Source organism: Melospiza georgiana, chromosome 1 (assembly GCF_028018845.1).
Source record: "Melospiza georgiana isolate bMelGeo1 chromosome 1, bMelGeo1.pri, whole genome shotgun sequence".
NCBI classification, from domain to species: Eukaryota; Metazoa; Chordata; class Aves; order Passeriformes; family Passerellidae; genus Melospiza; species Melospiza georgiana.
Window position 1 is genome coordinate 71,188,931 of NC_080430.1, and position 22,715 is coordinate 71,211,645.

Genomic DNA, 22,715 nt, shown 5'->3' on the forward strand with positions numbered 1-22,715 from the left:
TGCCCCAGAGATGCCTCAGAAACCAAATCCATCTGCCATTTTATGTGGAGCATTTACTGTTACTCAAGAAGCTTTACTGTGTCAGCAGGGAATTTTGCTTGCATCCCCTTAAATGCTGCTGTCTGTCCTTTTAAAAAAGTCTTTTAAAAAGTCACTGCCTCGCAGCTGTGGAGGGAAACCTCATAATTCAGAGCTGCTGGGGCAGTGTAGCAGCAGGCAGCCCCTGGCACTGGCAGCACTGGGAATGTCTGTCCCTGTGCAACAGGCAGCTCCTGGCCGGCACACTTTGTTCCCAGCCAGAAAAGAGGGGGGATCCTCCCCAGTTCAGGGACACCAGGATCTGAATTTTGGTGCTTTGAGTAGCAGTTTAAGGCCACCAAATGGTCATTTCTTTCCTTTTAAAAATTTTTTCCCCTTTCTCAAGGCAGCCAGCTGCAGTACCAGTGTGGGAGAAAGATCAAGTAGCAATAGAAAGGTGTAACATGATTTTGCTTTACATAGAGATGCAATGAGATTTCATCTCACTTCTCATATCACCAATAAATTCTCCCATCTGCAAGGACTAAATGAAAGAAAAGGGCTAGAAAAAAACTTCAAAACAATGTAGCACATTTGACAATATGCTTCTTACAGCAGCCAGTGACTTGTGTCCTTCTGGACAGCAAGAACTGGGGAGCTCTGCAAGAGGACTTTGAAGGCTTTTGTAAGGTCTGAATATGCAGAGGTGAGCTGTCCCACGATGGGCCTGAGGTGCTGCAATAAAACCAGTGGCAAGGTATTCATACCTTCTTGCTGGGACCAGTAGCCCATGGTGCCTTCCCACTCAGTAACAGCCAAAATTGCATTTGCTATAAACAAGCATAACAGACATCTGGGTTTTTTAAGGGCCAGTGTATTTATTGACCCAATCCACAGCAAAAGGGGAAAAAAAAGAATTATGTAACAAAATGAGTAATGCTGAGTGGGTGAGGGAATTTCTTGGTGTTTTCTAGCATGCAGCTACCTTCAGCAGAAGTGTGTGTGGCTGAGCTTTCATCACTGACAATGTGAAAAAAAATATTTTGCTTCAAAAGGGAAGCATTCCCCCATGCTAGTAAGTCACCCTTCAGAGCATCCTTCCTGTTCATGCTAGCCATGAGTAGCCATGCATGCAAATATCTCTTCTTTTTCACCACTAAAAAAGAGCTGCCTGGTACAAAAGTCAATGAAAGAGGCCATCCAGGCAGCATCAGCTGTCAACAGTCACTGCAGCTGTTCAGGCCTCAGAAGGCATTGGGGGCCTGCATCAACTGCCGGGCAAAATTAGGAGAATTTTCAGAGTTTTCCTGAGATAGAGTGAAATAAAGCCAAGCAGGCAATGTGTCTCACAAGGGGAGTATTTCCCATGCCACTGGAAGGAAGGCAGCAGCTCTCTGCCATTGAAAACTTCCCCCTCTACCTCTGTAAGTCTGCCCTTGGTGGTCCCAGGTGCTGTTCCACCAATGGGACAGTTGTGGGTACAGCACTGCACGTACCATGGCCCTTCCTTTTCCAGTGATACCAAAAGCTGCTGTGATCTGGGGTGGAGAAAGGTGGGAGGAGATGTAATACTGTATCATCATTTTATTTCACATATGAATTTTTCTGGGAGACATTTCCAAAAGCAGCCAAGTCTCTTTGTCTGAAATGTCCACCATGTCACAATGCTGTGGAGTTTCCTCCTGTCTTCGGACAACATTTCAGCTCTTATGAATTTCCCCTCACATTTAGCAGGTTTATCCTCCATCACCCAGGAGGATAAGGTGCAAAAGGTGCCAAAGCTGCTTTGGGCTGAAAGATGCTGATAACCCAGGAGAGAGGGGTTACTTCAAGCTTGTCAAGTGCTCTCCGTGCTCTCATTCCCTCTCATTCACAGAGGTACCTGCCAAGGAGGACTGCAACACAGATGTCCCAGTTGTCACAGGACTGCAGAAGGATGAATTTCCTCCTGCAGGAAGGATCTTGCATTAAAGCCCCTGCCCAGGACAGCTGGCAGTGGAGAGCTTTATGGGGCCTGCTGATCCAAGGGCTAGAGCTGAAACTACTGAGCATCCAGTGGTTCATCTGGCGTTGTGCTGTAAAGTGATTTTTGGTTGGATTTGCTGCTACATGTTTTTGAAAACTTTTAGAAAGCCTTCACTAGTTTATGTACGTGCTAGACTGATCACTGATAGCAGGAGAAATTCTGACTTGCTACCCTCTGTTCTTGCTCTCCACCGAAATCCTTGTTTACAAAAACCTGTTTCCTTTTAAATCATTCTCCTGCACATCTAATAGGGTCGCGCTGCTTCTTTTCGAAGTGAAATACCACGGTACATTCATTTAGGGCTTGATTGCTCACTCCCTGTAGATCACAGCCAAACTCACACTGCACCCCTGTGAATGATGAAACAGGTCTCTCAACACAAAAATGTAGACATGTTTCGTTGCTGCCTAAAGAAGAGCAATAGATAAATGGGCTTTTCTTTTTCTTTAAATACTTTAGGTTATAGCCCTCCTTGCTCACTAAGTATTTTTCCTTTGGGGCTCTGGGTTCCTCTTTTGTCTATCAGAAAGAAGAATGTAGCAAACTGCTAGACCATCACCACCTCCTTCTCACAACGATCTGCATGTCATCACCATCTGTTCAGTAAATCAGGGCTGGGGATTTACCCCTCGCTAATCAAGACAGGATGAAACCAAATTATGTTTGAAATGGTGAAGCCCCCTCCACAGTGTTGCATGTGCCCCAAGTGTGCCACTGGCAATCCTCCCAGTTTCTTTAAAGCAGGGAAATCCTAGTGGCACCCACATCAATGACTTTTGTGGAACTTCCCAAGGCTCACTTCCATCTGAGTTCCTTTCTCTATCATTTTAATTCCTGCTTTGCACTGCTTTTCAGAGAGATGCTCCAGTTCAAAAGGACAGAAACCCCAGACAGTTTTAAATTTAATGGACAATTGTAGTAGGCAGCAGGAGCAGAATGGATGATACCTATGTAGTATATATCTTGTGGGTTTGTTTTTTTCAATATTCAGTGCTTAGTTTTTAGTGAGTTTTCTTGCTGTGCCACCCTAATCCCTCCCCTCTCCAAGTAATTTTCTTTTTTAACAGAGGTTCTTGCAGCTCACTTCCTTGGAAGTGGAACCTCAACTCCATAATGTTCAAAACCAAGCTGATCTTTTGAACCCAGTAAATTATGTGAGTTTGAATTTAGACAAAAAGGAACCCAAGCACATTTCTTACATTTCCTGGTATGAAAGCTGGCAACAATTGGTTAAAGTATTTAAAGTGGTTGTACATGCAGCCTCCCTTCCCCAGGGCATGGGGCTCTCACAGCGTCCCAGGGTGTCATCACAGCACTTGGAGTGTCATCCAGCCACAGACTCTTGACAAGCTCAGAATGTGCCAGGAATCAAACAATGTGTCAGCCCACAGTGCTCAGTGCTCCCCAATTCCCTGGAAACTCCTTCCTAGCTGGAGGACTGTATTTAAGACAGTGATCCCAGGGCTATCCCAAGCAAGACGCACAGGTGACAGCACTCCTGTCACCAGCTCTCTATTTGTCCCACAGTAGTCAGCCTGGCCCTCTCCTTGTGTGCCCCACAGCTTGGAAACAGGCTCCAGACATGGAATGTGTCCAAGGCAGGAATTCAGTCTTTACCTTGTTCTTTGCTGTAATAAATCACATTTAGATCAGGTACCACCTCTGGAGCAGTCCCGCTTCTCCACTACGGTGAGAGTCCATCCCTAGTTTGGCCTTACTTCTGTGATCAAATTGCAGTAAGTTTTTTTTTGTCGGTGCTCATCATATTTGGAATGTCTTTGAGAGCAGTCTGTAAACTGCCTTTATGGGAAATACTCTGATGACACAACATAGCTGATGAAATTTGGTCAGGTGGGCTGTTGGCCTGAAGTTCTTACCTGTCACTCCATCTTTTTACTGCAAATAAAGAAGGTTGCACATGAAAAAAAAGAAAAATGCTATAATTTGGATTTGCCTCTTCCTTTGGATGAAGGGTAGCACAGGTTCCCAGGTGAGCTGGACCTGTTGCTCCAGGGCATAGGGGACACGGCCACGCTGTGCCTCACATGGCTGGCACAGGACCATGATTCCCTCCATGGCAGCAGTCCCTGGCAGTCCTTGCTGGCTGCCCTGCAGAGATGGAAGGCTCAGATTATCTGAGTTAAGGGAGAGGTTGCTCTCAACGGCTCCTGGCCTGCATCAGGTGCTTTCCTTTTTTTTTTTTTTTTTTTTTTTTTTTTTAATTGGAAAACTACTTAATTTTTTTTTCTTTTTCTATCGTTTTCTTCTTTTTTTTTTTTTTTTTTTTCTTCTTTAGATTCATGACTGCTGCTTGCTGATGAAAGTAGCTGGAAAACCAAAGGTTGAAATGCTCTGGGGAGGTGGGTGGGCTGTTCAATCAGGAGGCAAGGAGCCTCCTTCCTTGAGGAGCAGGAAGTCCATAAACATTTTGCTGTTGGTTTTCAGAGGTGAAAGTGTCAGCCCAGGGTTTCCAAGCTCTTGGCCTGACATCTGGGCCCTGGGGAAGGGCACCACACTGCTTGTGTGCCACACTGGTTGGGTGTGCTTGCCAACTTCTTCTCTCCAAAGGAAAGCCACAGAATAGCATTTTTATGTGATGTTAATTTGCAGGTTTTTCTAAAAAATAGATTTTGCAGTTAATGTATTTTCCCATCTTGCAGTGGACTTGGCCAGTGCTTGGTTAACAGTTGCACTTGCTGATTTTCAAGGGCTTTTCCAAGGTAACTGAATCCATGATTCTGTAATGACTTAGGAGTGAGGACAGGTGGTGAAGGGCTCTTTCAGTCCCATGCACAGGCTGATGAACAGAGGCATGAAAGCAGCCTAATGGGAATTGGTTTGAAATATTGTTGGCTATGAAGGAGAGGGGAAGTACAGGAAAAGAAAACAAAACATCCACCAAATCCACCTAAAATAATGTCAACTGGGCTGTGAGGCTCTTCTGCTTGAAAGGTATAACAATGCTTGTCAGTTTGCTTTGTTTCTAGTAGTTTAAAATATCTCTGCAATTAGCATTATGGAAAATATGTAACTGACTAATACTGGTTTAGGAGTCACTATTTTAAATGGAGGAACTGCAAATACCCTTCCAAAACAAGAATGCAGCTCTTATGACACCAGGAGTTGAAGCTGCTACAATAAAAGATGCGTGAAATTGTTTTTTATTTTTGTTTGAACCATGTTAGACTGCTTGCAGAGCAGGTGCTTTGCTCGAATAAACCAAAGTAATCAGAAATCTGCCCCAAATTTCCACAGTGTCTCTGAATTAATTCAATTACATCCACAGACATGTTTCTGATGTATGAATCACTTCTGAACTCAACCCCATGCCTCAGAGCTGCTGACTGAAGAGTGGTGTTGTGAGGCTTTAACAGTGCCCCTGTTTGGGTCCGAGCTGTGCTGCTGCTTTGGGCCATGGAGGGCATCATTCCACAGGGACTTGCAACCAGGGATTGGCAAGGACTTCTGAGGGATGAAAACCCCATGGTAGAACCTGTGCCACCAGCAACCTCCATCTCGGGGAACAGGTTTGGGACAGCTGAAGGTGTACACAGGTAGCTGTGGGCTTTCCAAAAATACTTTTAGGAGCTTAATGCACTTCTGAAAATGCTTTTACCAATGTCATTTGTCAAAGGGCTTCAGCCCAAGGTTTGCTGGGCTCCTGAAGAGCCCTGGTCAGGGTCTCCACTTGAGAGGAGACATCCTGCTCACTGGTGGGTCTGCTCCGGGCTGCAGCCGCAGTGCAGAGGGCCAGACCTTTGCTGGGCACCAGGAGCTGCCCCCATGAGCAAACTCCCTGGTGCAGATGGAATGCCAGGACAGCCAGGGCAGCCAGGACAGCCCAGAGCAGCCCAGGGCAGCCCTCCCAGCCCAGGAAAGCCCTCCCAGCCCAGGGCAGAGCAGTGCCACAGAGTGGGCGCCCCTCACTCCCCTCTGCAGGTTCCTCTTCTGCACCGTGGAACTCCCCCTGTGCTGATGCCCGAGGGAGGGGATTTCTCGGTCTCTGGTGCAGAGGGAGCCCCTGGACAAGCCACAGTCCAACAAAAGGTCTCTCCTGCCAGACTTATGGTCCCTGGCATACAGGGGACAACAGGTTCCTGTTTGGCTTAGGGACTGAGTGCACCCAGTGGTATTTTAGGGAGACAGGAGAGCCTTTGTACCCAGAGAGGGAGGGAAACCTTCCTGAAGGAAAGGAGGAGTAAACTGCTGGATGCAAGAGCATTTAATATGTGTCCTCCATGGCTCTGCACTGCCCCTTTCTGTAGGGACCCACTTCAGAGAGCTGCTCTGACACGACATCTGTCTCTCTTTGCTTTTGTACCTTGTGTGCAAGTCCCAGGTGAGTCAGCTGGGACTTCAGAGGGGTTTGGTGAAAGCAGAAGCCATCTTTTTGTGCACTGAGGGCTTGTTAGAGACTGTTGAGAAGAAACAGTCACTTTTCCTGGCATGCCTTTAGTCAGTGTGACCTTAAGAGTGTGAAAAACAGGGGGCCCGGCAGCGACTGCCGTGGTTAAACAGCAGCAAGAGCATTTTCACAAGAGGACTTCAGGCATTAACTCAAAAAACTTCCATGAAGGCAGCAGGGCTTTTCGGTAAGGTTTGAAGAGTCAGACACTCACAATGGTGTGGAAAACACCAGAAATGGATGAACAGGCCAGGCTGTTGTGCTTGCAAGGCTGGTTAGGGAGGAATCATCTCTTGGGATATGCAAAAAGCACCCAGAGATGCAGCATTTAATGGGGACACCACAGCTGAGGTATTGATCAGAGCTTTCTACTTTGCAGACCAAAATTGTGGTCCTACATATGTCCTACATATCTTACTCATGAGAGGACTGATTTGCAAAGGCCGAGTGTGCATGTAGGGGTCTGGCTTTAATCATCTCCTCTAACATTTAGGCAACTGGAGACAGTTTTCTAATGGAGTTCTTGCTGCAAAGCAACCAAACTCCCAGCCAGGTAATTTCCTACATAGGTAGTCTCTGGGGATTTTATGACTGACTTTATCTTCTCTTGACATGCAACTTACCTACCTCTCCATCTATACATGGATTTCTTTGGGCAAGAGCAACTCTTTTTTCTTTTTAATATTCTCCAGTATTTGAGAAAGAAGGTTTTTATTTTTCTCATGAAGGATTTGACCTAGTGCAGGTCCAGTCTGCATGTTTCACCTTGGTCCCAAATTTCCTGGTTTAAAAAACACAAAAGAGAACACATGAGAAATGTTCCTTTTACAGTCATATATTTCAAGATGGTTTTATACTTAGTGAAATTTCAGCTGGCACTCTGAGCACCACACAGTCTTAACCTTGCAAATTGAAATTGGATTTCTAGTAAGTCTTTCAGATGCCATTTGGTAAAGCTGTGGTTACTTGTCTTGATTTATGGTAGCAGTCACATCCAATATCAAAGAGGCGTTCCAATGTTCCAAAGGTGCTTTGGCTCATGACTGAAAGGATTTCATACTGGCCCTGCCAATGCTTTTTTTTGGCAGATGGATGGTGTGTTACAGACCCAATACCTGAAAACGCCTGCACTTCTCACTTCTCCCTCCGAACGCGGCGATAATTACATTTAAATTTCAGAAGATGGCGTTGAAGATTTGCAATTAATATCCTAAACCTGCGGCGCAGCGCGGTGACAGATTCTGTGACCTGAGACGTTGCACAGAGAGGATGTGGATGGAAGTGCGCTGGGGACGTTAGAGCAGACCAAAACCAGAGTGTCGTGCCGCTCCGACACACGTGCTTGAAACCCGAGAGGCGGCAGAGAGACTTTCATGCGAGCCCGGAGCTCGCTCCTTCCTCCACCACGGTGGGGCAGGAGGCTCCGAGGGCAGGCGAGCCAGAGGGTTCCAGCCCTGGCGCCTCAGGATGGGCTTTGCAGGAGGCAGCGTGCCCTGGGCCAGCGGGGAGGGAGCCGCTCCCGGGGGGCTGGTGGCTGTCCCGGGGGGCTGATGGCTGTCCCGGGGCTGGTGGCTGTCCCCGCTCTCGGCTGGGGCTGGTGGCTGTCCCGGGGGGCTGGTGGCTGTCCCCGCTGCCGCCCCGTCGGGGCTCGCTGCCTCCAGGACCGGCGCCGCTGGTGTCCCCCGATTTTGCCCCCCAGTTGATCACACCTTTCGGGCGGCCAAACACGGAGCGGGCTGGACGGGGAGAGCCCGAGCCCTGGGGGGAAGGAGGCGGGTGTGTGTCTCATTCCACCCCGCGATCCCGGCCCGAGCAAAGAGGGGCTGGGGGGCAGAGGGTGCCGGCCGGGGGCACCGACCGGGCACGGCGGGGGCTGGTGCGCGGATGCCCCCGCGTCTCCCCGAGCATCCCGGGGGCCCGGCCGGCGCCGTCTAGGACGGTTCTGGTGGGTGTAGCGAGCTGGGTCTTTACAGGAAAATTCGCCCGGCTCTCACTGGTAGGAGTTTCCCTGGGCTATTTATGTACGTGCGTCTGTCTGTAAAGATTTAAAAAAACCCAAGCCAGCGGGGACGCGGAGGGCGCCGGGCTGCACGCCCGCCCGCCCGCACTGTGTTTACCAGCAATGGCTATGTGTCACTGCTCAGATGTTTTCCAGCTCGCCGAGGCCCGCTCCCCTCCGCCGGCTCCACCCCCGGGCCCGCCTCCCCCCACCCGGCACGACGCCCTCCATCATATAAAGAAACTTCCCGGTGCCATCGGCCCAGTCGCTCCGCTCCCCGTCTGAGCAGCCCCCGCAGCCGGCGGCCCTGCCCGCTCCCGGCACGGTGACGGAGGTAAGCGAGGGGCGGCCGAGCCCCAGGACCCCCGGGCAGCCCCGCCGGGCTCGGCGCTCCGGGCCGGGCAGGGCGGGGTGGGCGGTGCGGGCGCCTCGGCTTCCCCCGGTGCGCGCTTCTCCTGCGGCTCCGTGTCGGCACCGAGCGAGCCCGTTGCCTCTTTTTTTTCCTTCTTTCTTCCCCCTTTTATTTCTCCCCTCGCCTCACTCTGTTTTTTCCTTAATTTAAAGCAAACGAAACAACACCCGCCCGTTATCTGCTCCCGAGGTGAGGGCGCGCACCGGCCCCAGCCCGGCCGGTTCCCGCTGCCCTCGGGAGGCACGCGGGAATGTGTGGGAGGGATGCGCTCCGTGCACAGTGAAAGGGGGGAAAGCGACTTTTTGGGGGTCTTCTCACGGACTCCTGCGGGCTCCGCGCTGGGGAGCCGAGGTCCCGAACGCGCCCCATCCCTCGGACGCGCCATGTGCGAAGGAGATGCCGGGGGACCGCGTTCGGTGTCCGGGGGGATGCTGCCCCTCGGAGGGGTGTAAGGGGTGCGGAGCGGTGCTGCCCATCTGCCCGCAGTAGTGTGCGCCTGTCGGGCGAGGGTCTCGGAGCGGCTCCCCGCGGGTAGAGGCAAAGATCCCTGGTGAGGAATCGCTTAATTTTGTTCGGTGTTGTAGGGGGGTGGAGTGGAACCCACCAAATTAGGATTTCGGGCATTTAAGCATTTTCGAGGTCGGTGAGGCAAACCTGACGCCAGGTCCCCATCGCTGGTGCCGGTGTCCCGGAGTTGGCACTTCCCGGCGCGTTCCCATCCCTGCGGAGCCGCGCCGCGCTCCGTGCGCGCCTGCGGGCGGCTCTGGGCCTCCGTGTGGTGGGCTGGGCTGGCAGCTCCCACGTCCCGCGGGACATGAGTGCCCTGATGCCGGGCTCTGTGGGCTGCTGCCTTTCCACTTTTAGGTATACGCAGCGCATAGATTTGAATGTTGCCATGTGTGCGTGCTGGGAGCAGTTGGAGGGGTAGATATGTATAGGACATCATGTGTTCAAGCGTGTCTTGCTGAAGCAAGCTTGTGGAAGCTGCTGTGGTGTTATAGATGGATGCCATAACTGGGTGTGAAGCCCTCTGAATTGTGTGCATGGCATGTCTGATAGCACATACGTGCACCATCATAGGCAAACCTATTTTAATGTGATTTTTAACTAGTTTGGTTGAAAAGTAAACTCCCAGTTGAACTCTCAGCAGGACAAGGGAGCTGTGCCTTAAGTCACTTACGACAAAAACTTCAACGACCGATGTGTGTTCATGCATAACAGCATCGGGACAGGGGGAAGTCTGTCAGAGTCTGCAGCACAGGCAGTGCCTGGGGAGGGCCGTGGGGGGCTGTGCCCGGTTTCCTGAGGCTCTGTACCGTGTTTCCCGGGGCCCCAGGGCCCCCAGCATGCCGTGGCTGCTGTTTGGTGCGGTGTGTGGGGCACCAGGGACTGGGCACCGCTGGTGGGGACTTAGCCCAGCGCTCAGCCTGTGGGTTGGCCTCTCCCCACATCCTGCCCATTTCCCCCTCCTCAGCAGCTCCCAGAGAGCCGGTGCTTGGACCTGCTTGGAGAGGCCAGCTTGGTGGGGCACCCCGAACCCCCCCACCCAACCTGTGACAGGAGTGGCATGAACTTGGAGCCGGGCGAGTGCGGGATGAACTCTGTGAGCTGCGGCAATGGGAAACTGCGCCAGTGGCTGATCGACCAGATAGACAGCGGCAAGTACCCCGGGCTGGTGTGGGAGAACGACGAGAAGAGCATCTTCCGCATCCCCTGGAAGCACGCTGGCAAGCAGGACTACAACCGCGAGGAGGACGCCGCCCTCTTCAAGGTGAGGCTCAGCCTGGGCTGGGGATGGTGGAGCGCTGGCAGGGCAGGAGGGATGCTCCTCACCATCCCAGCCTTGCCACCTGCCTCTGCAGGCTGCTTCTGCTGCTTGGCTGTGCTGGGCACTGCCTGGCTGTGCCCTGGTGTCCCTGTGTTTGTGGGACAGCCACCGTTCCCCAGTTCTCTGCGTGGAGCTAAATGCTTCTGGGACCACAGCACATCTGTTTCCACATTCATTCCCCTTTCTTATGCCCACTAAACTGTTTTTTGTACCGTGCCATGCTGCTATTTTTTAGCCTAAACCTGTGCGGAGTAAATTCATGAACAATTCATGTACATGTAAGCACACACACACGTAAGCACACACACTGTATGCTGTTTCAAGCATTATGCCTTGTACTTGATTTTTTTTTCTTTTTTTTTCTTCCTTTTTTTTTTTTTTTTTTTTTTTCCATTTTCTTGCTCTTTTGATTATCTGAAATGTTTCCAGGCTTGGGCTCTTTTTAAAGGAAAGTTCAGAGAGGGCATTGATAAACCAGATCCCCCTACCTGGAAGACAAGATTAAGGTGTGCTTTGAACAAGAGCAATGACTTTGAAGAACTGGTGGAGAGAAGCCAGCTGGACATCTCAGATCCCTATAAAGTGTACAGAATAGTGCCAGAAGGAGCCAAAAAAGGTAAAGCATCTCAAATTCCCTGTGTAACAGAATGTGAAAATGTCTCATTGCAAGCATATGAGGACTGAAGTGTGCTTTTCTGGAATGACCCTGCAGCCTTTTTAAATCTTTTAAGGGACCAAAATGAGGGCTCAAGTGCAGCTTGTTCTGTGACTTGAGAGGCTGTGTCTGCGGGAGGACTGCTGGCGTTTGAGCTGGAGCACTGAGAGGGAGCCCCTGCAGGAAGATGCAGACAGGCGCCTGCACATCACTGCAGGAATTGCTCTTTTAGCTGGAGCCTCCCTGCCAGTTCTGTGTAGTGAGAGCCAAGCAGGCGGCTCAAGGGACAGGCAAAAAAAGCAAATAAAAATTGCATGCAGGATCTAGGTTCTGAATACAGGGAAGAGCAATTTTGGGGGAGACTGTAGGTAACTGCCTTGGGGGGAAAGAGCTGGGAGTGAGGGATGCCCAGCCTGCAGCCTCCAGGGCAGGGGCAGGGCCATGCCTGCTTTCCAAGAAGGCCCTGGTGCCAGGCAGGGCCTGTGAGAGGAAAGGCTTGGCATCACTGTGCTCTAGGCTGGGACACACTGTGCTGTGGGGCACTGCAGAGCCCAGAGGGACAGGCTGCCCCAGGGGGGCCAGGGAATCCAGTCCAAGTGGGCACTGGAAGGTATTTTGGTCCTCTCTCTGTTCAGTGGCAGGTTGTATGGATTTGCCTTTATTGTGCCGATTTCAGATTTCCTTAAGATGTGGTTCACATAATTTATTTTCATCCCTCTGCTGAACACAGGTGCAAAGCAGATCAGCATGGAGGAACAGCCATTGATGATGAACCATCCCTTTCCAATAACATCTCCTTACGCTGCACTACCATCCCAGGTATGGCAATAGTTGAGTGTTTTGATTGGTGCCTCTACACTGAGCAGCACAATTTCTGTGCTATGTCTGTCCTTGCTGGGGGGACTCTCAGGTTCTCCCTGCGAAGAAACTTCATTATGAGAACTGAGAAATTGAGAAGCAACTTTTCTAATGTCAGATGAGGCCACAGGGCAATTGATTTCCCTTGGTGTTGTTTATCCCAGAGTAATAGCTCTTTTCTGTGGGACAGCAGCTCCTAGAGCACTGCCATTCTCTTGGTGCCAGATTGCGAGCACCCAATGAAGCCTTGCTCTTTCAAGCAGACATTTACCAGCAGTGCTTTGACTGCCTTTTGTCATTCCACTCCTCTTATTATTTACACCAGTGGGGAGAAACTCATTTGAGAGTCTCACTGGTGGCGGTGGCCAAGTAGCCTGGGCACGGCTCGGACCTCCATGGGCTTTGGCAGGGAAAATCAAGGAGCTGAGATGAGAAAGCTGATGCAATGCATAGCATTAGCTGTGACAGCTGCCTGCTGAAAGAATACCTCATTAAATCGAGTAGGTGCCGAACTACATGGTGCCCCACGAGCGGAACTGGAGGGAGTTTGCCCCGGAGCAGCCGCATCCCGACATTCCGTACCAGTGCGCCAGCATCCCCTTCACCGCTCGCGGCCATCACTGGCAAGGGCCCGCCTGTGAGAATGGTAAGACACCCCTGTTCGGGGCTGCTTGCTGAGGCTGAACACCTGGAGGGACCCCAGATTCCTCGGGCTCGTTATTTGTGGCTTTGGAATTAACAGATGTGGATGTAGAGGAGTGCTGGGTTCCCTTGAAAGGGAGCCCCCTTTGTCCTGGCTCTTGCATCCGCTGCCACTGTATGTGTGGTGTGTGGGCTGTGCAGTTCTCTACATTGATAGAAATCAGCCCACAAAAGTCCTCAGCTGTCTCAAAAGCCCTGAGCAATAAAGAAGGCAACCAGCCCTCGCAAAAACCCCAAATGGGAACATATGTTCTTTAGCTTTTCTCTCTGATTTTGGACTTTGAGGCATACACCAGTGAGGTTTTCCCTCCAGCCTTGTGGGTTAGACTGACATTATTCTCCCTAGGGGAAAGCTGGAATTATTACTTTATTTTAGTGCTGTGGCAGTGGGACAACTTGTCATGGATTGAGACTCTCTTGGGGCTGGTACAGCAGAAACAGAATAAAGGAATGTTTCCTTCCCCAAAGATCTCACAGTACCAGAGCCTAACACAATCATGGCTTTCCAAGCTCTGCATCTGTAGGAAAAGGCCCAAACTGTGAAAATTGGCTGTGCTGAAGCTTGCAAGAAATAAAACACAAGAGAAAGGGAACCGTGTGCTGTAGATGCTTGCAGGGTAACTCACCTGAGGATGCAGGCATTTGCTTTGTGAGGAGAACCACCTGGTTCAGAAGGGCAGGAAAGGATGGAAAGCAAGAAAGGACCCTTGGAGTAGGTGCTATATTTTCAGTGGGCAGCTCTCTCCTGGTTTTGATGCATAGAAATCTTTGGGTCTGCTAAAAAGTAAATACTCAGTGCACTGCAACTTTACTGGCAGTATATTGGAATTATCAGGCAGAATGTTTTGCTCTTTAGCTCAGTTATTTGCTAATAAAAAAATCAAGCAAGCAGAGTGAGCTCTGCCCTGAAGTACATCCTCTGCAGCACTTGCACACATTTGGATCCTTTGCTGAATTTGTCGGCTGTTGTTAGGGTTGATACTGTGTTTCTCACTGGGCTATAAAATGCATCAGGAGATGGGTGGGTGTTTTTTATCCCGGTTACTCCAGCTCCTGATTGTGGTGAGTTTTGCCACTGGGAAAGGTAAAGTGTTCTTGTCTGCCAGTCACTTGCATCATCCTCCAAAGACTTTTATTGGCATTAATAAACAGGAAAAACATCAGTTGTCCATGGCATAATCCACCTACTCAAAGGCATCTGTTGGAACAGTTTAGTAGTTCTAAATAGTAGTTATGCTAATAAAACCCTAATAATCTTCTGCTGCATATTTTTCTTCACCTACATTTAAACAGTGTTAATCCCAGCTTTATTGTTATACCCATCATAAATAAAGTTTTTTGGAAATATGGATTGTTTCATGCAGGCGACTTTTAAGAGCACTGTAGTCTAGTTAAAAATGTAAATTATTTCTTTAATGGAATAGCATGTTAAGTAAGGGAAAGGACAAGGGGGAATATAGAAGCATAAAGGGATTGTTTCATGCGGATCCAATTGAAAATATAGTCCAGGTAACATCTGGAGTGATTGGTAGAGTTGGCCTGCCTGGAGGAATTGGGAAATAGGGCCTTTTTAAGAAGGAGAAAGAGAGAGAGAGAGTTCCTGTTGGGGCCCGGGAAAACTCACTTTTGCATTGCTGTGATCTCTGCCCTGGCTTTTCCTCTAGGATTTAGGCCTCTGTCACTGACTTTTGTTTGTGAAAACAGGTTGTCAGGTGACAGGAACCTTTTATGCTTGTGCTCCTCCTGAGTCCCAGACTCCCGGCATCCCGATTGAGCCAAGCATAAGGTCTGGTGAAGCCCTCGCTCTCTCAGGTAAGGTCCACAACTCCCCAGGCTTCCTGGGGAGCTTGGCAAGAGAGACTCCCCCTTCTGCCTTGCCCAGGCACCATCTCTCCTTTCAGATTAAAGGAAAAAAGAAGAAAAAAAAAGAAAGTTAATCCTCTTTAATGAGTGAATTTGGGTGTATGGTTGTAAGTTTGCTCTCCAGGATACTTAAGCACTTCCAGCCCCAGCTCCAAGGGATGGAGGTGGTTAAAGATTATGGAAGTGCTTGGCTGGCTTGTGGTGTTAGTGCTGGGTTGCTTTGGTGAGACACCAAATCAGGCCTTCCCTGGGGAGTTTGGCAATTTAGGAGTGTCAGTGACTTCAGGCTCAGGGTTTCATTTGGGAGAACCCTCCCCAAAATTGGTAGTGCTTGTGGTGCTCCTGTTGGTGCCATCTGGCTTTGCTCTGCTTTGTTATTCCTGGCGGGAAAAAAAAATGACATTCAGGAAAGAAAAGGGAAGTTACTTCAGCCAGGTTTGTAGATGTCTGGATGCTGGGGAACTTTCTGAGTAATTCTGGGAAAAGGTGTGGGAATGTGCTTTTCATAGATAGTGGATAGACCTGTAGAGTGCTCCTTGGTGGGTTTCTTAAGTGGGATTGCTCTCCTGAGTCAGAGGCAGTGTGGGTGTGTAGATGTGTGTGTCTTTGTGTGTGTGTGTGAGCATACACTGTACACACATGTGGCTATTATATATATTTTTTCAGTGCTGTGTGAATTCATAGGAGTCAGCCAAGTGGACCAAATGGCCATTTGAAAGCAAGGCAGGGGATTTTGAGCACAGCCCTGTTGGAGCTGGAGCCAGCAGTTGCTTCTCTCTGGGCAGCTGAGTGCAGCTTTGCAGGTCCCCTGTGCAGGAGCCTTTTCTATGCAAAGTCTGGGGGGAAATGCAGCTACTTCCTTGTTAAATCTGAGGAAGTGTACTGAGCCAGTGGGTTTAATTGTGACGTGAACTTGGAAAATGTGACCAACATCAACTTTTTCTGTGCAGATTTTTCCTTTTAAATGGAAATGTGAACTTGGTGGGATTTTAGTTCTACGAAATTCCCATGCATCAGTAGCCCTTTTAATAAGATGAGAGAACATTAATGCTCCTGTGTCCCTAAAATTTCAGTATTTATATTATTTTTATTCTTTTGACTGATACGACCTTCTGGGTGGTGCTGACTGCTGGGCTCAGAAATCTTATGTAAACTTGTCTCTTGGCCTTAGCACAGATCTGAAACATTAAACATCCATACTGATTTATCACAGGGATTGTTTTTTGTTTGTCTGTTTGTTTCTCCTTGTAGACTGCCGACTCCACATCTGCTTGTACTACCGTGAAATACTGGTGAAGGAGGTGACAACTTCCAGCCCTGAGGGCTGCAGGATATCCCATGGCCAAAGCTACGAGGTCAGCAGCCTGGACCAAGTTGTCTTCCCTTATCCAGAGGATAATGGCCAGAGGAAGAACATAGAGAAACTGCTGAGCCACCTGGAGCGAGGAGTAATCCTGTGGATGGCACCTGATGGCCTCTACGCTAAGAGACTTTGCCAAAGCAGGATCTACTGGGATGGGCCGATGGCGCTCTGCAGTGACCGACCCAACAAGCTGGAGCGGGACCAAACGTGCAAACTCTTCGACACTCAGCGCTTCTTAGCAGGTAATTCCCACTGGGGCTTTGATGTCCTTTTGGAAATGTCACCTGTCACTGTCCAAATCAGCTTTATGGCAGTGCTCTTTTCATTCAAGTGAGAATTGCCCCTTGATGCTGCTGGGCCAATGCAGCCAAGGGGTGCTTGAATCCTGAGTAATCCTGTGAATTTCCACTCTCTGCACATTCAATGCCCCTGCACAGACCAGCAGGAGTCAGCTGAGGCTCAGCTGGTGACACCGAATCTCTCACCTTTCTATATGAAGCATAAGGAGGAACCTAGCAAAATAGTTCTTCCATAAATTGACACAGAAAACTGGATCCTCATCTTGGATTTGCTAGTCTAAGTCCTGGATAGGTCTGTGGGATGCACTTGCACTCCTCTCAGCTTGACCCAGAGCAAGCCTGAGGTCTTGCCCTGAGTACACAAATTTCAGTAGCAAACCTTCTTTTCAGTCTGTGCCAGTGTCTAAAAGATATCTAGGAATTCAAAAGGGTTTCACAAACTCTGGAATTTCAGGACTGCCTGATATTCCGAGCAAGGAGGTGCATACCTCACCAGAGCTCTCTGAAAGGTCTCATTTTGCACCAGGCAGTGCAGAGGGAGCAGGGCAGTGCTTTAGGACAGCGCCTTCTCCTTACAGCCTGTGAAGGGAAGGGGCAAAGCTTCAACCCCACTTCCCAGCACACCTGCACAGTTAGAGAGAGGAGAGCTGTCCACTCAGAGGGACTGGTGGGAGGTGGTCATTGTCCCAGAGGACAGCTTGGGCAGCAGGAATAGATATGGGTCCTTTCTGGATATTTCTGGCATCACTTAGAGGTGAACTAAGTTGCTATGGTTTGGTGTGTTTCATTACTAGAACAGGGCATCAGCACTGGCATGACACTCTCAGGAGAATAATGCCTTTCAAAATTAAAAGAAAACCCAACAAATGAAATCCAAATCATCAGTTTTAGCATACTTTATATTCCAAGGTTGACACGCTGTCCTAGAGAAACAGCCAAGAAAAAATTGCATTTAAAGAGAGAAATCTTATATAGATGTGAGAATTGACAGTTAGAAAGGGGAATTTGAGGTCAGGCATTGGGTTGGGCTTCAATCACATGCTAATTTAAAGATGTATAATTCTGTGCCTTGTGATGGTTTTGGAAATCCCTTTCCCTTTTCTCAGGTGGTTTTTTAGATGTGCTCTGGGTTCTTCCAAATGGTTGACAGGACATCTCTTTTTAGACACCCAACCCCAAAGATAAGCTCAAGCAATAGTTATTTTTCACCCCTCCTACATTATGCACCAGTGCCTGTGCAAACCCAAGTGTGTGGTTGCAGTCACGGTCTGTGGCATGTGCAAAGTGAGGTTTTGCATATGATGGTGCTCAGTGCAGTTTGGAAGTGAGTTGCCATGGGCCTGACACATCTACTGTGTTAATTGAATGTGCTGGGGTCCCAGCCTGCGAGCAAACTCAGGGATTCCCCTACCCTGGGAAACTGGGACTCCCCTGGGAAGAGAGGCAGGTGATCTCTGCCAGGAGAAGGAATCATGAACAGCAGAGAAAGGGACAGATGCAGAAGTGCTATGAACCAGCCACAGTTCTTGGGGAACCACAGAGGAGCTGAACCCTCAATGCAAACTGCACTGGAGCACTTAGGCCTGGGCTGAGAAGCCTTTGCTGCTGAGAAAGCTAAAATGGGGCAATAAATCATAAACCAGGGAAATGCTCTCTGTGGAGAGAGATAAATTCATGGTAATTGTTGTAAATTGGGCTGGGTGGAGAGTAGGAGAACAGAGGAAGAGAGCTTGGAGTGTGAGGTGGCAGCCAGAGAACAGTTGGTGGGACAGAAGGAGTGGCAGCTGGAGCAGGAGTATCAGGAGGTAGGAGGGGTTTGGGGAGGCTCAGGGGGAGCCCTTTGGTGTTGAATGATGCACTTGGGCCTGGAATGGAAAACAGAGTGAGCAGAAGGTTTTGGAGAAGTGCAGGGCTGAATTCAAACCATGGTTGTCCTGGTGGTGGGAAAGAAAGGGCTTTCTCCTCCAGCTGTGTGCTATGGGCACTCCCACAGGTACTCAGGACTTGGAGAATTGCTGAGGCCAAGTAAAGCAAGGGAAAGAGGAAGTTGAAAGAAGTTGCACATCAGCTGGATTGGACTTGGGTGGGTCGTCCTTCTTTGTCCTGTAGCAGCACAGAGGGAAGCAGAGTTCCTTAGAAAAATCTCTTCTTTCTTGCCTTATCCCCAGAGGGTATGGCACACTTCAGGGGTTTCTGGGGAGACTTTGGGGAAAGCTACATTTTACTCCATGTTTTAAGCAAGCTGCCCATTGTTTTACTTGTTTTACTGGCCCTCTCAGTAGGAGTTGTAGTCCAAGCCAGGGTTGGGATAGCCACTGAATCCACACCTTGGTCTGAAAAGCCTGCAGTTAGAGTAGGAATGGCAGGGGTGTATTTTGGGAAAAGATGCATTTGTCATGTCAAGTTCAAAGGCTCTCCTTTCCCTTTCTAGCAGGGAGGGTGCTTCATTATAATGCATTGGCTTTAATATTAATTGCAGCTTTTTCCAGAAAGCATGAACAGGGTTATAAATTAAAATGGAAAATTTACCTATCAGCTGTGTAGAAACACAGCACTCAACACACACTTCAGCAAGGATATTGTGTTAGATTGAATTTTGTCTTTTCTGGATGGAAATGCAGTATCAAAACAACAACATTTGGTCCACAACACTGGAGATTCTGGTCTGAGTGGGAGTCCCTTATAAAGGCCTCCTCTGCTACTTTTCACAGGGGACACTGACTATTAGAATAACAATATTTCATCATTTCACTTTGCACTAGGTTATGGGCTGGCAAAGAGAGTGCAGGGGCACAGAAGACACAGAAAGCTCTTTTGCTGGCTCAGTACATGGCTGAAGTAGAGCCTCTTCCCCTTCCTTACCTCAGTGTGACAAAGACAGTGTGGCAGTGACCTCACCTCTGTCACAGTCTGGCTGTGGCTAATTTTTGGGCCTGGCAGTATTTTGTGTCTCTGGCACTACCAAGCCATTTCAGTGCTGCTCTTGTGTGTCAGCTTGAATGGTTCCCTTGAATGGTACCAGAGGTGTCTGCTCCAGGGTTCTGCTCTCAGGGTCCCATAGAAGTACTAACTGGAAGACCTCTTGGTTTCAGTAATTATGAAATTAATCGTGAGACAAAGTACACAGAAGAGTTGCAGTGTTGTAACCAGCTCCCCCTGATCCCAGGGAAGGTCTCCAAACTCAGTGTCTTGTGCTTACCTTTTGTCTTTTTCCTGACCTCTCTCATCAACCCCTGGAGTTACTTTATCTTCTCCACTGTGCTCCAAGGTCATCCTCAAAGTCTGTCTTACTGGCCTCCGCTGGTTTTGACTGGAGCAGGGTTAATTTTCTTCACAGTGGTCCTAGTGGTGCTGTGGTTTGGATTTGTGACCTAAACAGTGCAGATAACACAGAGACAGTTCAGCTGATGTTGCACAGTGCAAGCACAATGTCACGGCTTTCTCCTTGTCTCACTCTGCCCTCACAGGCTGCAGTCTGGGGTGGACAAGAGTCTGGGAAGGGGCACAGTCAGGGCTTCAACAATCCCAGCTGAGGGATATTCCATGCCATATGACCTTGTGTTCTGCAGTAAAACAGGGCATGGGGGAATTTGCCAGAGGTTGCTGTTGCTTGGGCACTGGCCCTGTGTAGATCAGCCAGTCAGGAGTGATTGCTTTTTCCATCACTTGTTTTTCTTTGTTTTGTCTTCTTTGTTTCTTTTTACCCATTAAACTGTCTTTATCTCAACCCACACTTTTTTTTTCCTTTTGCCATTCTGTTTTTCTCTCCCATGCTGGTGGTGGGAGTGAGTGAGTAGCTGTGTGATGCTTGCCTGATTATTCCACAGCACGGTGCTTTCTCTCTTCCCAGAGCTGCAAGCCTTTGCCCACCATGGACGTCCGCTGCCGAGATATCAGGTCGCTCTGTGCTTTGGGGAAGAATTTCCAGATCCACAGAGGCAGAGGAAACTAATTACAGCCCATGTAAGTAGGATTTCTGCTTTACCTAAAACAAGCACACTCCTTGGAGGACATGAATCTGCCAGTCAGGCTTTTGTGCCTCATGTAGATTATGAGGGAAGTGGTAAATTGTTGAAGATGCAGCACTTTGCAGAGCCAGGTTTAATCCCCAGATCTGCCAAAGGCTCTCTGGAAGCCCTCAGTAGGGCAGAGCACCTGATTTTCCCTCTGTATAGAGCATTTTTTGATCTGTTGCAAATCCCATCTAAAGCTGAAAGGTACCTGGAGCTGCTGGGCTGTGCTGTTGTGCAGCTGCTTGGGCTGCCTGGCCGCTGCAGGATGTGGTGCTTTTACACCCACTGCACTGAAGATGCTCCAGAATCCCAGCTTGCATCTCAAGGGCCTCAGCCCTTGATGGGATGCAGGGGCTGCCTGTGCAGCCTCAGGGTTCAGTAGCTGTCAGGCTCATGGGCTGGCTGACCTCAGCTCACACACACTCAAAGCTGCTGTTTCGGGACGCTCTCTGAGAGAGGGTGAGGGTGGAGACTGAGACCAGGTACTTTCTGAATTGGCTGTATTGGCCAATAAAACCACAAGAGAGGTGGTAATGCTCACACTAGTGGCAGGGCTTTGCTTACTGCATCCTTGAGAAGAAAACTGGTGTCTCTTAAGTTTTTTGAAAGCCCCTTTGGTAGCAGGATGGGTGCCAAGTCAGATTTCTACCACAAGCTGTGGCCTCTGTTTAGCTGTGTAGCTTTTGTGCTGCCACACTGCTGCCTGGCAGATCTCTGGGGTGGAAGTTGAGAAGCTCACAAATCCATCCTGAGCTGTGCAATGAATAGTTAGAGATGGTTGCCCATCCTTGTCTCTCCTTCAACTTTTTCCCATTCTTATTTTGGCTTTCCAGCTTTCCATCCCTGCTTTGTAGCATCCTCCCTCCAGCCCCCTTATCCATCTCTTGTCCTGGTATCTTCTCTGTGAGCCTGTACTTCCTGCTCGTTCCAGAGCTTTGCTTCCCCTCTGCCAATTGCTCAGTCTGCTCATCCTCTTGATCTATCCTGGCTTGTGGGCTGGTGGGACCCTACCATCCCACCAAACAGTAATGCACTGAAAGCTGCCTGGGGCACCTGTCCCACTGCCTTCCCATCTCCACCTTGGCATTTATTTCCTCCAAAACAGTGCCTGTGTCTTTTAACGTGGAGGGATTGGCTGACCAGCAGGAGAGGGTTTTGGACAAGTGTAATCCAGCCTGTCCTTCACTGAGAGTAAGGAGAGCTTCAGGTGTTTGTTCTCAGTGTACAGCTCAAATATTTACAGTCAGAGCCCAAAGCCCTGAGAGGGAATGGTGGTTTCTGAAGAGACAGAAGTGGAGGCAGTGTTAACTCATACAAATCCCACTTAGTGGTTGAACAAATTTCTCATCAGAGCTTGAATGAACAGAAACAAAAGTAACCTAAAATGTTAGGTTGAAGTCTGACTTCAGACACAGTCATTTGGTGACATATCTCAGCCTACCTGAGGGCTCCAACATTTCAAATTAAGTCCTCAAAGTACTTTGCAGTGCAGATAAGACTTTTGACACGTTCAACATGTATTTAAACACTTGGAGTGGCTGTGGGCATGTGTGTCCTGTGGGCATTGCTTACAGCCTGGGGCTGGCTAAGGGACTGCAATTTTTGATACATCATTTGTGTCGCTGCTACAGTCCCTTATAATGAAGGTGGCGAAGGAAAGGAGTGTGTGCAGGTAGTGAGACACTTGGCAGCAAGGCTAGGCAAGACCTAGTTTAAAACAGAGATTAGTGAAACCATTGAAATTGTATTCCCATTCTGGGAAGCAGAACTGTTCTGCCCCAACTTGTTTTTAACTTAAAGCCACCCTGAATAACTAAGATGAGGAGCGTGAAGTTTTGTCACATGTCTGATTAACATTTTGTCTGTTCTTAAGGTTGAACCAATGTTTGCCAGGCAGCTGTATTACTTTGCTCAACAAAACAGTGGACATCTGCTGAGAGGCTATGATTTACCAGAACTTGTGACTAGTCCAGAGGATTATCACACATCTATTCGCCATTCCTCTATTCAAGAGTAAGAACCTCAGAAGGAGTGGTTTTACAGGCACTGTAAAGATTTTGCAGAGTGGAAGAGCAGATCTGGGTCACGATTTGGACATCCACATTCCCAGCTGGAGGCATTCAGGGGTACAGTGATAGGAAAGTGAGCAACTAGGACAACTGTATTGTACAATAAATTTGACGGGTCTTCAACGTTTGGATGCCACGTCTCACATGGGGTTCCACTGTTGCTGAGAATTAACTGAAAACTGACAAAATGATTGCTGTGTTTACA

At 49.0% G+C, this 22,715-nt stretch overlaps 1 protein-coding gene across 1 annotated transcript; it reads left to right on the forward strand.

The window, feature by feature from the left end:
• The first annotated feature begins 10,427 nt into the window (after window positions 1-10,427).
• Window positions 10,428-22,688, forward strand: IRF4 (interferon regulatory factor 4). Its single transcript, XM_058035973.1, has 8 exons — window positions 10,428-10,631; window positions 11,118-11,304; window positions 12,074-12,162; window positions 12,706-12,847; window positions 14,608-14,715; window positions 16,018-16,371; window positions 20,279-20,391; window positions 22,315-22,688. Exons 1-8 carry the CDS (start codon window positions 10,428-10,430, stop codon window positions 22,456-22,458), a joined length of 1,341 nt encoding a protein of 446 aa, XP_057891956.1. The 3' UTR covers window positions 22,459-22,688.
• Window positions 22,689-22,715: the final 27 nt, after the last annotated feature.